The 17,176-nt window shown below is 35.2% G+C and overlaps 1 protein-coding gene across 8 annotated transcripts in view; it reads left to right on the forward strand.

The window, feature by feature from the left end:
* The window catches only part of Shab (Shaker cognate b), a 68,387-nt gene that overhangs the window by 18,344 nt on the left and 32,867 nt on the right, over positions 1-17,176 (forward strand). For all 8 annotated transcript variants that reach the window (XR_011172867.1, XM_069111310.1, XM_069111305.1 and 5 more), the window contains 2 exons: positions 3,317-4,163; positions 12,348-12,646. Coding sequence is in view for 7 of the 8 variants with exons in the window: in XM_069111310.1 (XP_068967411.1) it covers positions 3,317-4,163; positions 12,348-12,646 (1,146 nt within the window). In the remaining variant the exon portion in view is untranslated. The remainder of the gene's footprint in view (positions 1-3,316; positions 4,164-12,347; positions 12,647-17,176) is intronic.

Consider the following 17,176-nt stretch of genomic DNA (forward strand, 5'->3'; position numbering starts at 1 on the left):
AAACTGGAATAGATCCACGACATAACCAGTGGTTAAGTAGTCGTTTCACTGTTTCTGTGAATACAGAACTGACAGCGATGGAATATTAACGCTACATATTAGTCGACGTTTAATAGTTACTTGTTTGACTATAGTATTTTTCTCATTTTATTAGATATATAAAACATCGACAAAGTTTGACCGTAGGAAGCCGGGGTACCGTTTGCAAATATTTGGGCACATTCATATTGAACAAATTTATAAAATATATCTTAAAAAAAATTCGTTGATCCAGTATTAGCTTATGATATTTAACAACCATATACAGCTGATAGATATTAATGAAAAAGCTGGATAATGTTAATTAGTATAAATAAAAGAGTAATAACTGAACTTAGACGAAGATTGATCCTATGTAAACACATGAATTTAATGACTTTAAGTGACTATTTAATATTGGATGATTTAGAGTGATTGAAATATACATTTCTAGTCGCATAGAAGTGTCAACCATTTATTATATATAAACATGAAGTTTTAAAGGAAGACACGCTGTTTTGATTTAAATTTATTAAAAAATAAATATTGTGTCAAAAAGTAAAATGTTATCAGCAAAGAGATGATTTTGCACTGAAACTTTAACAACTATAACGAAATAATCTTTTAATTAAATTGTACAAGATGTCCAAATATTTATGGACGGTCGTGTAAAAGTATTTCATCGTACGGTTTAAATATTTCTTTTTATAAACTTGTCAATGCGTTCAATAGTGATCTCGAACGAATTATTTTCGTAGCACGATTGCGAGAGTAAGCAAAAGCTGTGAGTAATTCGGCAACGATCCACCTATAATTGGTCTTAGAAGAACATAAAGATTGCTTATTATCTCTCATCGACCGCTTTTTTACGCGCATCAGTTCTCTTAAATCTTTACAAGATTACATTAGTTTTGCAACAAATGTATGCCGTAAGCTTTCTCTTTCTTCCAACTTTACGAGTCTTCTCTTTCTTCCTTTTTTCCCTATATTTAATCCATTTAACGATATTGTAAAAAGATCGCATAACACAGCTTTCTGCAAAGAGTTTCGATATCTTGCACAAGGAGTGTTCCGCACAAGCTTGCACCAACGCAAGCTTCGTCGATTATTTTCATTTCTTTACGTACCTTTTTGACTAAACTCACGAGTACGCCAATTCCTCCACGACTAACAGAAATTCATCGGTGTATTCGCGGAAAGCATCGCAGTTGATTGCATGAGAAGCTGCGGATGTGACAACAACCCTTTCGTAACTTCCTTTTCTTCTTCACCTTTCGCTTTATCGACTAGCACCAAAGTCTTACACACTCGGAAGCCAAACAACTTCGGACATTTTACTAAACAGAAACGACGATAGATTCTTCAAATTACGCTAACGTAGTTTCACATTTTTTTTTTTACCATTTTCAAGATAATACCAGGTAACATATTCATAAAGTAATAACAAAACAATAACAAGATTAATCTTTTGCGATCTGAGTTAGGTTGAATAATTTATTCCAAAAATTGCTTTATACCCGGTAAATTACTTTTGAAGATTGTTCGCGATTCGACTGTTTACACTTTCATATTTTTGATTCAAATATTTCCACCGAGCCTGTGATCCAGCAGATTTTATACATTAAAAGCAAACGAAAGTAGAGATCGCAAGGGGTTAATTGATTAAAAGTTGGATCCTTTACAACGCGATGGTAAAGCTTTACTTCCGAGTGTACGAGTTTGTGTTACCCGTAGTATAAATATGCGAAGCGAGCGCCTATATTTATTTCAGTTAAACAGACTCGCGGTAATTTTTGCTACATTTCCCCGAAGCAACGAATTGATTTCGCTTTGTAGCGATTGCACTAGCGTGGCAGGTTATTATAGGACACGAGAGAACTAGCTTCGGTTGGTCGGGCATTTATTTTATCTACTCTTCTTCTTCTTCTTTTATTTTTATTTTTTTTTTTCGTTTTCGAGGCTTGGTTGAGGGTGTGGACCAAAGGGAGCGGGGTTTTGAAGGGAGTAAATGAAACATGTGTTAAATACGCATGCCGAACAATGTACAAAATACAACTTGTATAAGTCGAGCGACGTCGGGCAGACTGCCTTCAAACGACGAAGATACTCCTTGGTGCAAACATCTGGGTATCTATACGTTTCTATGGCAGTTTTCGGCGATTCTGTTCACTGGGTTCATTCGAGTCCTCAGTTTCGCAGGAAATGCTTTAGAACGTTATAGCAGTCCACATTACATCCTCCCCCATCCTTTTTTTCCTTATTTTCTCGACGCATCGTTTCGAAGTCGTTTGGAGGATCCACGACAAACGTTTCGAGCGTATTCTTTTTTATCCTTGGTCGTACAGTCGTCTACAATGGGGCCCTTTTTGCACTACTGTCTCTTTTAAAAATCTCGTTATCGAAGTAACGGTGGCGTTGAATCGAAGATTCGAACGATAAAAACCCGCTTCTTATCGTAACGGCACGTCGGTCGTTGTTCTATACGAGGGTAACATTGTATTTGGAAAAATAAGCTTCTTTACGTACGCAAATTGTTGCTTGCTTCGTATTGTACATTTTTTCGTACATGTAAACAGACTACTTACGCTTTCCTTCTATTTTGTCAGTGATCGAATATGTTGTTATTGTATTTGGTGTATAATTTGGTACATATTTTTGAACGCTTTCGTGCAGTGAGAGCTTTTGGTATTTACTCTGTTTTTTGGTAGTTGTTGTTGCTTATAAAAAAAAGCAGGCTATAAATAAAACTATTATATTTTTCTTCGTATTTCACCGATAACTCACATGTTGAGAAGTATTTCCATGTTATATCCGAGTCTAGACGTTGTGAAGAGATACGTATTTCCGATGGACGGTTGGAATTCTTATTTCTGATCCAGCTTTTTGTCGACTTTCGTGCGATAATAAGAAAAAAGAAAAAGTATCATAAATATGATAAACACGGTAACGCAATTACGGACTACACGGAGTTTTTCTTCATCCGTTCTTCACGTTCGTCTACCGAAGTCTACTTCATTGGCTATTTCCTGTACGATAACGATTTAGGAACTGTTACTATTTTCAATTTTGTCATTCCACTACGTTGCGTTCAAATTACACATGGAAAATATAATAAATCACGCGAAACAGAAACGTTCGATTGTAGAAAAAAAGAAAAGAAAGAAATATATACGATAGCCAGTCGACGGAAAGTTCTAGAAAAGGTGCGGTAATTTTAGTTTAATCGCAGCAAGAATAGTAGGAGATGAAGCGATCTGACGATGTCGGTATTTGACCGGTTGATCCGTCGGTTTTCCAGGTGATAGCTGTGATATCAATACTCTTTATTGTGCTTTCGACGATCGCACTAACTCTCAACACCATTCCTAGTATGCAAGTGAATGATGAGAAGGGGAACTTTCAAGACAATCCGCAGCTCGCCATGGTGGAGGCTGTGTGCATCACATGGTTTACCCTCGAGTACATGCTTAGGTTCAGTGCCTCGCCGGACAAATGGAAGTTCTTCAAGGGTGGTCTAAATGTGATCGACCTGTTGGCAATACTGCCGTACTACGTATCTCTGTTCCTGGTCGAGACGAACAAGAACGCGACCGACCAGTTCCAGGACGTGCGCAGGGTAGTGCAAATCTTTCGTATAATGCGGATCCTGAGGATCCTGAAGCTGGCCCGCCACTCGACCGGGCTGCAGAGCCTTGGCTTCACCTTGCGTAACTCGTACAAGGAGCTGGGCCTGCTGATGCTCTTCCTGGCGATGGGCGTCCTTATATTCTCGAGTCTTGCCTACTTCGCTGAGAAGGAGGAGCCCGGGACCAAATTCATAAGCATTCCAGAAACCTTTTGGTGGGCGGGCATCACGATGACCACCGTCGGATACGGCGACATCTACCCCACGACCCCGCTCGGCAAGGTGATCGGCAGTGTGTGTTGTATATGTGGTGTCCTGGTAATCGCGTTGCCCATTCCCATTATCGTTAACAATTTCGCCGAGTTCTACAAGAACCAGATGAGACGGGAGAAAGCCCTCAAGAGGCGAGAGGCTCTTGAAAGGGCAAAGAGGGAGGGCAGCATCGTTTCGTTCCATCACATCAACCTGAGGGATGCCTTCGCCAAAAGCATGGATCTCATCGATGTCATCGTCGATACTGGTAAGCGACGGACCACGAGGAGGATATACACACTTACTACTCGGGTTATATGATACGCTCTGAAAATACACCGATCTTCTGAGAATCGAATGATACGATCTAACGGTAAAGAATATTGGAATAAAGAAAATTAGAATAACTAGAGTAAATTTACTTGATAGTAATAGTTGGTGCATAAGTAAATTGCAGGGAATAGGTATAATATATTTCATAATAAATCAGAATAAGATAATATGGATAAGGATGATTGATTGCAGAGATGCTACTCTGTTGACGTTTTATAAATATATGCACTCGCTTGATATGGTACTCGTATATATTTTAAGGCAAAGAACACTAGAATAAATTTACTTTATAGGAGTAGTTGACGATGATCGATTGCCAAAATGGTATTTTATTAATGTTTTATATTGGTACTCGGTACTCAATTGAAACGATACTCGTATAAACTTAAGGTGAAGAATTTTAACATAAACGTACCTTATGCAGCGTATTTGTGGTGTACAAGAAAGCTTTTGGAGATACAACATTATGGTGGTTTAATGAGGATGATAAATATTATCGCAAAAATACTATTTTAGTTATGCCTCATAAATATAACAACCCGAAATGGAAGTCAAAATATTTTCATTGCTAAGAAATTTCTATTACTACGTTTCCGATGTTTCCACTATGTTTATTGGTAATTTTATATGCACTTCCATACTTTTGATGAGGTTTTTTAGTATAGCGTGTTAAATGAAAATTAAGATTAAGATTTTATGTGCAATGTTACTCATATTCTATATTCTATATCATACTCTATACTAATTACTAGTCTGATAAATAATTTGTTAGTTTTATCTTTCTGCTTTTATGAATTTATCTAATACTTTTCTAGGCACTGTAGTTGGATGTATTTCGATAAATCACCGATTAAATAATAGGAAAATCCTCTTTCATTAGCCATAGCTTTTAAAAATAATATTAACGAAAGAAGGATGGTTTTTCCCTCAGACAACTTTGTTTTTTCTACAAACAATTATCAGAATTTACTAATTAAGGTCTGAAATGATTGGGTTCAAGAAAACACATATGATAGTTGAATGCAAACGTACTAGGTAAATATTTATACTTAATTATTTCTCGAGAACGTAATGTCGTGTAAACAAATTTTGTTCTATTTTTTCGACCTCTTCTTCATACGAAATCATTCTCTTCCGGTTGTGCTTTGATGCCAGTGCATCAAACCTTATATAATGATACAAGTTATTAATATATAAGATAAGATATATACAATATATACAATATAATACAATAAGTATATAAAATATAATTTTTTACCGGAAGGTCAACAGATTGAAACATTGAAGATTGGTATATCGTTGAAACGTATCATATCTCGAGTATATGTGCTTCACCATCACGAGATCAACGTTTTCGCGTTATAGTTGGGAAAACTCGGCTACGACTACGGCTTGCTGTTTGCCAACTAACGGTCTAACCGGATCGTTTTCTCTCGTGCTACTGAAGGTTTTCGTCTTTTTTTTTCGTTGTTCCCTAATATTCTTTGTACATCGTCGCATATCTTCGTTGCGCACACGTAGATCTCAAAAGTTTCACCTGCTTAACTGGAATTCCTTGTATCTTTCGCTAACTTTTATTGCGAAGAATCTCAAATATGTCCAGGGATTTAACGAAAAGGAAACTAATTAGAAACAATTCAGTGCCGTTTAGAATGGAAAATAGCGATGTCAACATTATTCCAGTTAACAAGGCGCGATCGTACTCCAGAGTGATACTGAGCGGGACCTTATCACTCTCTACGCCCATTAACGGTGTTCTTCTCATTCGTTTTACTCCGATCATAAATATACTAATACTAACGCACGTGTGCGATACCCAAAAAATGGAAAATCGCAAGTTTTATCGTAACGAAACGTTAACAATTTATCAACCCTGACGCAAGAATGATGAATTTATCAGTTCTGGCGCAGGAGCAAGGTAAAGAGAGACCACACTGCTAGAGAAACACTGACCACCCTTTTTATTGACTTTCTCATTAAATGTAAACTGCACCATATTCATAAATATTCATGAATCATGGGAGGACACAGAACAAAACTATTGTCATTCATCGATCGTGTTATTTTCATTCTCTATCGCAGTGTTTCCCAACCTCTTGCGAGTCGCGACCCCTTCTTATTAGAATCTCATTAGAATTTATACTGTTAATACTGTTATTTTCAGGGAGCGAGTCAAGGTCTACCGTGGTCGAAATTGAAAAAAAAATATTATGGTCTTGCCATAGCGTAGAATTAGAACAACACAGAGTGTTTGATAAACCTTCTGGTCTTAAATATGTGGACACTTTGATTGATTTTTATTAACCGTATACCAATGCTACTAAAATATATGAATTAACGACAAACTAACGACCAATAGTATACTTATTATGTTCTCGTGAAATCAACAGGTATATATCATATTTCATTTTAATTAATTTATTTGTAATTAGGGCAGACTCTCATGGAGTTTATTAGTAAAGAAGGCAGCAGGTTGCGAATTAACAACAGCGAATATCCTAATTATCCAGAAATGCTCAAATGTTGTAATGTATTACATGAAATTTAAATTGTTTATTTAAAACCTTATTAACGGTATATTAAAATTAAGTACGCGATTTGTCAAAATGTTAATTTATCTTTAATATTATTACTGGAATTGATCACGATAGTTTCTCTATGTATGTAGCCTGTACTTTATCGTATTTGTAACTTGACGGCGAGACAAGTTGAGAATAGTGAACTTTTTGAATAACGAAATTGTCTCATAATGTTTGATACTTTAACTCACGATCTTAGTAATGTAGGTCAGAAATAAGCAAGTGTTCACGTACTTCTGAGCAGTAGATTATGCGTATAATAGGGCAGATCTTTAAGGAGATATTCTACTGTAAGACACGGTTTACAGACTTTCTTTAGTATTTTTAGAAAAAATCATTAAATAGTCTTACCGATATAATTACCTTGTACATATACTTGTCAATGTTTCAGCGACATTTGAAAACATTTTTAAAGAGAAATAATCAAAATTAACAGCACTGTATATCCTCAAACGTATTCGTTTAAAAAACGATCTTTTCATAGCTTCATGATTCTGGTCATTATGCTGATCCCTGTACATTAAAAAAACCAAAAACATTCTTGATCGACATAAGTTTGTCTATATCGAAGCTAGTAGCAGAAAAGTCAGTAATTAAAAAAATCTCAACATTCTCAACTTTCACTAGATATACAAAATTCCACATACAAAGTCCCGTATATACGTTGGTCCACTTTTTCGAAAAATATGCAGTAGAATACTCCCTTAACATGTTCCGAATATCCGCATGAACACCTTAAGTCTCTTCTTCCCATTGATTTTAAGAAGTAGCGTTATGATCACTGATAAAACACCCCGTTAAAATATAGCCGCGTTAAAATAAAGAAAACACCGCGAATCATAAATAAATAAATTTTTGCAGAAAAATAGTTGCAAGTGAAAATAACCGTAGCGATCCGAAGAAAACTTGACGACTCCTTGGAGGTCGCGACCTACAGGTTGGGAATCCTTTGCTCTATCGATTTCGCTTGGTAGATTCCTAAGAACGCCTACATGGCAAACACAATCATCTTAAATCGTATTCCATCCGATTCACATATCTCGACTACTAGCGTTTCGTGTAATCTCGATTCTCATACAGATGTTGGAAAATGAGCCCACTAATCCTGCGTCAAGGTTGATGAATTGATGGCATAATGAAAAACATAATGGATACCGAGGCTGTTTTCAGGTCACGATATGTCCGGCGTGGATGGTAACAGCAAGGAGGGGGAATCCGTGTACGGACGCAGCCCTGCCCAGACCAGGTCAGGCTGTTATCCTAGCTATGAGCATTACGGTCCCTCGTGGCGTCGTTGCGGTGCCTCGTTTTCCTGCTGCTTCCTCAGTCAACCTAACGATCAACCTACCACGCCGGACAGACCGAAACTTAACTTCCAAACTAATGATCTCTCACTCGCATTTGGAACGACTATCCGGCACACTTGCCCGAGATTCGAACATCACCGACTCTATGCCAAGGTCGATGCCGACAAACTAATTGCACCTACCTAAGCTCACGACATGTCCGACGTGGATGGTAACGAGCTATTTTATCGATATATTTTTGGTTTCGCTTCCGCTACTTTCTCGATATACGGCCTACGTATAGATAAGAAAGCAGCCTACCACGCCGGACTGAATCAGGACTTCGCTTCTTCTTCACCCAGAAAGGTTAATCAATTATATTAACACTAAAACCCTGAGAGATATCATCCTATCCACGTAGAACACCGACGGCGATCGTTTTCATCAAACACAGTGTTTTCATAATTTCAACGAAATAAATATTGTTTCGTTGAATTGCGCTCGTGTTAATTGGTTTTATCCCTTCTATAAGCGATTAATTATCTCGTATCGAAATATCGAATTGTATTATGAAATTACAAGGAACGAACAATCAGTCGTTTTACACGGAATATTTCCGATTGATCGACGCGTGTATTTTATTTAAAATTCTATACTTTGCGAATGAATGTCGAATTACGATGAAGAGTGATCTTATGATCTATCTTTGAATTGATCAAATATATAGGGTGATCACAAGTTTTTTCACAAGACTGGTGCGAGAATATTCTGTGAGTAGAAATAAGAAAAAAAAATATCCTCTAATTATAAGATAGAAATGCTTGATTGTGGATACTTATACAAATTAATATTTTTATCAACGCTATTAAACAGATGGAATTTAAGCGGAAATTAGTTTTATCCGCTGAATATTGTAACGAATACTCTATATTCTATATATTTTTGCATCTTACGTGGATTTTCGTATTTTTAAATTTAAAATGTACAACGAAGTAGAGAATATTAATTTTTCGACAGTTCTGTTTTAAAATATTTACCAGACTTAAATATAGGATTCACATCTATTAGAAATTGAATTTATTACATTAAAAATTTCTCACAGCTTCTCTTTAATTTCGATGAATGGTACACGTACCACTGGTAGTACGTGAGAGGGTTGCGTGAATTATAGAATCTCGATTATCCGATGTGACGTGGACAGGGTCTACCTCGGGTAATCGAAAACTCGGATAATACGGAAAAGTCTATTAGTGTTCAAAGCTCGTATGATAAAATACATAGAAAATATTTTGATAGCGTGATGTTGTACATGTATCCAGGGTTAATTTATTAAGAAATATTAAATTCGTGCTCTTAAAAGCTCTTCGTGTTAAAATTTCGAAAAAGATGAAGTTACTGTAAAGTTTCAAAGCACCTCGGATAATACGGAACTTTGGTTAAACGGGACTCGAATAACCGAGACTCCACTGTATTTGTACAATGTGTACAGTATACAAATTTCATCGTCATCGAAAGTAATCATGCGAGATATTCTTTTCTTGGTGATACTGAAATTTTCTAATTTTACTGCTGATGGTATGCATTTACGAAAAGATTAAAAACCTCTGCCTTGTAGTAATTTCTGATAAGTATCAATTCTTCTTGAGAGAACTTTCTTCTCCAGGAGTGAAGGTCCGATGGGATGATGTGATGAGATCTCGAGCGATCTTGAGGGTCGAAGGTTAATCTTCGTTGAACCGTTATATCGAATACGAAATAAATTTCTCGTTACCTATATTTTTTATATAAGTCTCTAATGAAACATTTATACGAGCCTATATTTATATGATATCTTTTTATTTTTATTTCTAAAATGTGTTACGAAACAGGTTAATAAAGGCATCGAAGGAAATTAACGAGAAATTTATAATATAATATATTCAATTTCTCGCAGATCTTAACCCTGTATTTATGAGAACGGAAAACCTTTTAAAATGGAGTTAATGGAAATGTGTACAACATCGATCTGTTCATTGATATTCCATCGAATGAGAAATCATTGTGTTGCTATATCTCGTATTTTTGTTATAACTTTTTATTGGAGTATTTATGGTGGCTACAAAATGTATTCGCTATCGAAAACGATTTTTTTATGAGATTGTATATATTTCATTTTCGCAGCATAAAACTTCTACAGTCGTACGAAGGTACCACCAAACGATGTGAAATTTAATATACTTGGACATAATTAACTAGTACGTAAATGCTGTGATAAATAGACCGGTGTACCAATATTTTTCGCAGTCTTTGTATATGAACTTATATTCCTATACTTTTTCTCTCATTTATATCCATAAAATATATTGGTGCAGTTTCGTGGAAAAAGCCTGGGACACCCTAGGTAAAGGAAATAATTTATTTTTATATTATCGTATTTCATGCAAACTCAGAATTTCAAAAATATATATCATTTCTTTTGCACAATTACATTTTACAATTACATAATATTATTTTTTATTATTTTTATCATATTATCTTGCAGAATTTCCTAAGAAGTGCAGTTACAAAATCTTTGTATCTGCAATATTTTAACAAACCCATTGAACATCAATATTCCGTGGCAAAAAAAAGTATGAAAATAGGTATTAAAATGACCGTATTCGGAGTTCTAGTGATAACTAACACCTGACACACTAAGCACGATCAGTCATCTTTTTTTGTTATCGCACCTGCGCCATAATTGATAAACTTATCAAGGTGCGAGAAAACGCACGAACTGGACATCGAGCCTCTTGCCAAATCGTTAGATGTCCGGCGTGGATGGTGAGCAAACACTATTAAAATTTATTGGTATCGTTTATATCGATATTACCTTTGTCGATGATTTATATTTCGAACGTTGATAAGAATTTTATTTTTAGCAAGTATGTTCGTTTGACATCAACAAAAAATACAAGTGTATATATATATTTATTTAATTATTTGTTCTTTCTGTAATTAAAATTGTTTTATATTCATGAAACAATATTGATCTTAGATACGATTGGGAATAAATACATCAGAACACTGATAATACCATGGAACACATTTATGTACAAAATATTCTCAAAATGGTACATTTGAATATTTAAAGTAAAGATCTTTTTAAATTGCAGTTAAATCTTTGAATCAAAATTAAGATGATTTTTAGAAAGAGATCTTGGGTGAGGAATCGATTAAGACGAAGATCAATCTTTTGTTCGTAAATTATACATATAGTATAATGTGAAAATTTTGTAAATTATACGAAGTGACCGATCATTTTCACCAATCGCTGTGATACAATTATCAGAATTCAGTTTTTCAGATGAGAATCATATCCTTCTGAACGAAACGTATAAGCACTATAGTTAATATAACGAACAAAAATGAAATTAAAGTGAATGAGAATGAAAAGCTGCTCATGTTCTAGTTCATTACTTGTAATAAGCAAAAAAAATTACCACACGTCACATGTAGTATTAATGTGTCTTTCGATCGTGAAAGCTAATCACGATAATCGATCAAGACGTTGTAATACTTTCCCCAAAAGAACAGAAACTTGAATTTTGATAATTGAGTATCGAAAAGTATCCAACGATCGTCTTACATTTGCTTTTAAAATTCATTCTATTGAAATCAACGTATAAACAACATGTAGCAATCACAGAAGAGTATCAAAGTACAAGATCACGCTAAGAATCGTTTTACTTTTGCTTTCAAAGTCGCGTCAAATTCATATCTTATCAACGAATACCTAAACGTTCGGCGTAAGGAATCACGTCAATCAGAGAAAATATGCTGTACATAAATTGCAACTGGGACAAAATTCTCTTCGTAATCGTGCTACGCAAAGCTCGCTAATACGCTGGTATCTATGATTTGCCATATACTTGTCCTGCTATGCTCCTGATCCACCTAACGACCAGCCTACCACGCCGGACCAAGCCGAAACATTTAATTCCCATTATTCGTATACAATCGAGCCAAGCCTACTTGTTAAAGCAAAGAAAGCGTCGTTCATCGAAAAAATATCGCTGCATGCCTCTTTTCTTCCTCACCTTCTATACATATCTATCTGTCTATCTGTCCTCCTCTCTCCCTTCTTTTCTCTTTCTTTCTCTCTTTTTCTCTATTGGAGTACGTTGTCGAAGACGAGTGCAAAAGTTGGAGCGAATCCTCGCCTATTCTTGCGTCAAGGTTGATTACCGATTACGGCATTGTGAAAGACAGAACGGACGCGGAACCTGTTTCCAGGTCACAATATGTCCGGCGTGGATGGTAACAGCACCGAGGGAGAATCCGCGTGCGGACGCGGTCCTGCCCAGACCGGGCCAGGCTGTTATCGTAACTATGAGCATTACAGTCTCTCGCGACATCGGCGCAGCGCCTCGTCCTGCTTCCCAAATTTGCCTAACGATCTGCCGACCACACCGGACAGCCCGAACCGTCGTCTCCTGGACTTTGCTCAGAGTGTACCCGGAACTCAGAACGACGATTACTTTCACGACGATGTACCAGCCCAGCACGTGAACCAAGGCAATACCACACCTAGCGTAAGTCACGTCGTCACATCTTTTATACAGTCCTCGTTATGATGTATGATTTTCCTATGTGTTTCCTTTTATTTTGTGTGTGTGTGTGTGCGCGCGCGCGCGCGCTTGAAGACTAGGCTTGCACGGGCGTTTCATGTTACCGCGATTGGACTGGGCTCGATTTTCGTTGGATCTTAGCAAAACGGCGCCACGCATGTTCGTTGACAGTCATGTTCTTTGTGAATCGTTGGTGTTACGTTTTGAACGGAGTAAGTAAGGTTGGGGATAATTCTTTTTGATGAAATTTGATTCGTACGTTAATCTGGAGGAGCCAAGTCTGTTTATAGATTTCCAGCGTAATTATCCCTAGAATATATTTTGTACTGGGAAAATGTTCGAAATACGTTAAACGTGTAATTTTATGACAGCTTTAAACCGATTTTGTCTAGTTTCCTGTTTCCTGAGAATTTGTAATTTTTAATCTTATTCGTGAGTTGTGTTTCACGCGGAGAAAATACAGCGTGCTCCATTATAAATCTTCCCACGTTTCGCAATTATCTGTGGAATTGCATTTTGTTCTAAGAAATGTTTTAGAACATGTAGCATTTGTATTATTTCGTTCTGCACTTCGAATTGTACGAGCAAATTGTATTTATGTAGAGAATTTTACTATGAAAATTTCTAAAGAAATGAAATTTAAGTAGTTTATCTCTGTTTTTAAATAAAGTTTTGAGTAGTTTATTTACATATTTTATTTTTATATTTTTGTGTATTATGAACTCTGTGCGCACTTTTGCGCCTTTAAATGCTCCACAAATTTTTCGCGACAGTTTTCTCGAATTAAAGATTTTATCACTTGCGTCGGAATGATAACATAACGCGACACCCTGCATAAATATGCGATATATTAATTCAAAAATAATAAGATAAACTTAACCAGATGAACGTAATATACCTAATCCAAATGATCATTTCGAGATATCTACAATGTGTTTCGTGTTTAACGATTATTCTCAACGGATATGAGCTTCTGTTTATTTGCACAATCTCTTCGCTTCCTATCGCTCTCTGATAGCAATTTGCGTTTGAAATGAGTTTCGTAGTTTACTGAAACCATAGCGTCGCCGAGTGTGATATAATCGTAATAACTTCTCTTTCAAAAATAAACAGCTGATAGAGTAAGTAAAAAATGCAAAAAAGGCAATAAAATCATTGTACACATCTGTTTAGAAAATTCTTCTTCTTTGATGATTTTAGAATTTCATATTTGTATTTCGTACATTTTCCAATATATTTTCTAATGTGTCTCGAATATGAAGGTAATCAAAATTGATAGTTTGCTTAGAAGCAAATAGTAAATCTTATACAATCAGATTGTATACCTATTCGTATAATTTTTCTTTTTATAATTTTCAAATTGTAAATTTATACCTCGATATAAATTGACAAATACAAATTAATTGTTTGCTATAAATTGATAGATTGCTACGTAAAAGTTTGTTTATGACGCTTTCGTTATGATATGCGTTGTTAACTAATATTTAATTATTTCATTAATTAAACAATGTATCTAACGTAGAAAAAAGTTAAATATATAGCCTTAACACCTATGTTAAATCCGATAAAAAAGAAATTCGAGCCCGTCTGTAAGGATAGAATCGTTCGTAAATTTTTAGTATCCGCACATGGCTACTAAAGGCACGACTATCAGAACGTCAGTGCGGTCACATTGGATGCAAACTAGTAGTAGAGTCTGATTTTAATCAGACCCAAGGATGATATGTATATCTTATACTTTCAATACATATATCGTCCCATTCGCTGTTCTGTTTACTGTTACGAAGTCTTTTCACAGATAGTTTGTCAGTTAATTTCAATAAAAAAGATACTGTTTTACATATAACAAATAATATATGTATGTATACCTACAGAGTGTTCATACTAATATTTCGAACGATTTTTTTCCAACCTTTTGCAAGAAATCAATGTAACAGAAAGAAGTTACAAATTGAAATTTATCTGTGTCGATTGGACAATGTTTAACGATAATGAACATTTTGAAAATATCATTTTCCATCGCGTTACGAAGCTAACGTAGCTCTGTTTTTTTTTTTTTTTTTTTAATGAAATTGTTTACTTTCTTTTCATCAAACTGAAAATGATACTTCTATTCGCAAAGTAATCTAGTTTATGATACTGGAAGTAATAGTACTTGTCTTTTTCGCTCAGTTTATTTTTGAACAGTGTATATACGTACAAACACAGCACGTTGAAAACATTTCTCACTTTATCCCCGGTCTAATAAAATCAATGAGGATTAAACACATTAGTATACGATAGTATAATTTATATATTCAAGCATTTATATGTTCAAGCAATATTTCGTCCTTTTGTAGAATCCAATTAATAGCTTTAGTTTAATTGATTTTCATGAACTACTGCTCTAGTAATTATTTTCAAGCAACGTTCTATGTTTATCAACTTTGTTAATTTTAAATAAAAATACGTACATTTTATGTTTACGCAATTCGTCTTAATATGTTCAACAATATAATGACAAAAATCAAATATATAATTCCATTTGAAACATTTTAGTAGTCATTTAGGAATTCACTATGAAAAAAAGTATTTTCCAAATATTTATTATCACTATATGTTATTCACTCAATACAGATAATATGTGAAGTGTTAAAAAGGAAACCCTGTATGTGTATATCCATATATGTGTATGTAAATAAGTTATAAAACATAAACCAATATCGTAAGTTAATGTTAGTGTAAAGTATCGTTTTCGCAAAAACAACTGCCATTGTGTTAACATACAAAGCGTTGAACAAGACTGACGCATATTCTCCAAATATAAAAGTTACCTGTGTGTGTGTGTGAAAGCATTTAAAAAAAAAAAAAAAAAACAAAGGTGTTGTATATTTATATCGAGCACACTCACCGTTCCTCTTATCTCAAGACATATTTTTTATCTTTTTTTTCTATTCATTTACTATCTACCATATATGTATGCATCAAGTATAACCGCTGCTTTTTCCTCGATGTAATATCTATTTGAACGAATGTGCATCCAATGATATCGTTCTTGTTTGGAATCGATGTAATCTCGTTGGTGTCGAATAGCCACGGCACAAGTTTGTCTCTTCACACCGCCGTGCCCTAGTGAAATAATAAATTTGCAACGATACGTCTACAATGGCAGAATGACACGATGTACCCAAGCACGCCTAGTGTGAAACAATTTTTCCATTTTTCCTTTTCTTTTTTTCTTTTCTTTTTTCTATTTGGTCTTTCGTGAGAAAAGAAAGCACGTCGAGCGCCGAAAGGAAAGAAAAGAAAAGAGACCAAATCCGCTCGATGTGCAGCTTTTTATCTATGTGTGTCTGCTTGATTTTTCTTTCTTCTTTTCTTTTTTACGGGATACCGGTGACAAATTGATCCGGTATCCCGTAGAGTTGTGTTTAACTTCTTATCCGTGTCAGCGAAATTGCTGCTAGAATCTCGAAATCAGGTCTGGCACGATCACAAAACGAGTAAATATTCCTCTCAACAGTTTTGTATGTGGTTTAAATTTCGATGGGATATTTCATTCCTTTACGAATCTTTCTCGCGAATGTTTCGAATAGCCTCGTTTGCGGAAATTATAATATTTACTCGGTGACAACACATTGAAACAATATCGCGTATGTTAGAATACGGAGCTTGGTCACCATTTATTTTCTTCGTTCTTAACTTTCTCCGTAAAAACGGTTTCTCCGTATGCATATTTTTAATACAAAATTGTACGAAACATGTACGTTCACGGAAAGAATGGCCAACCTTGCTCGGTACGATACATACAAAATTAACAGAAATGCTACTACAATACAGAGTTCTTCTTTATACAAACGCATCTATACCTACCAGTGCTGATAAAATTACCGTAAAAATCTTCAGATAAAAAGTGCGCGATTTTGCAATCTATCACTTCATGTAGACCAATAAACATATATATATATATAGTTTATATAAAATATTGTGAATATTGTTTTTTTTAAATGTCTTCTAGTTACGTGCAAAATATAGTAAGATAACGAAACATAAGAGAAATATCGTGATATAAAAGAATAATTTGATACTGTGAGGTATAGAGGTTCCGAATAAAGGTTTGCGCAACTTTCGACTTTAACTCTACTTGGTCGCGTGTTTTCCCGACAAATTCTTTCCGAGAGTTTTACCGTTTATACCGCCTCTCGGCAGATAAAATCTACGCGATTGATTTTTTTTCTTTTTTTTTTTCTCCTTCATTTAGTTCGCGAGTGAACCGACGATCTGCGGAGCCCGAAAGAAACGACATTAACTTTCCTTGATGCTCGCTTTCCCCTTTACTCGTCCACGCTATTCGAATTCAATAATCCTTTAACAATTACGTATCCTCGATTCATCGAACTTGTAACTCTTCGGATTTTTACTTCTTCGCGAATTAACGATTCTTCTGAAAGCTATCGTCGAACGTTCGTTGCTACGTACGATACAACACGTGTGTGTAATCGATTGCAACACATA

The sequence above is a fragment of the Bombus flavifrons genome, chromosome 4, assembly GCF_040668555.2.
Source record: "Bombus flavifrons isolate JBK064 chromosome 4, iyBomFlav1_principal, whole genome shotgun sequence".
Classification (NCBI taxonomy): Eukaryota; Metazoa; Arthropoda; class Insecta; order Hymenoptera; family Apidae; genus Bombus; species Bombus flavifrons.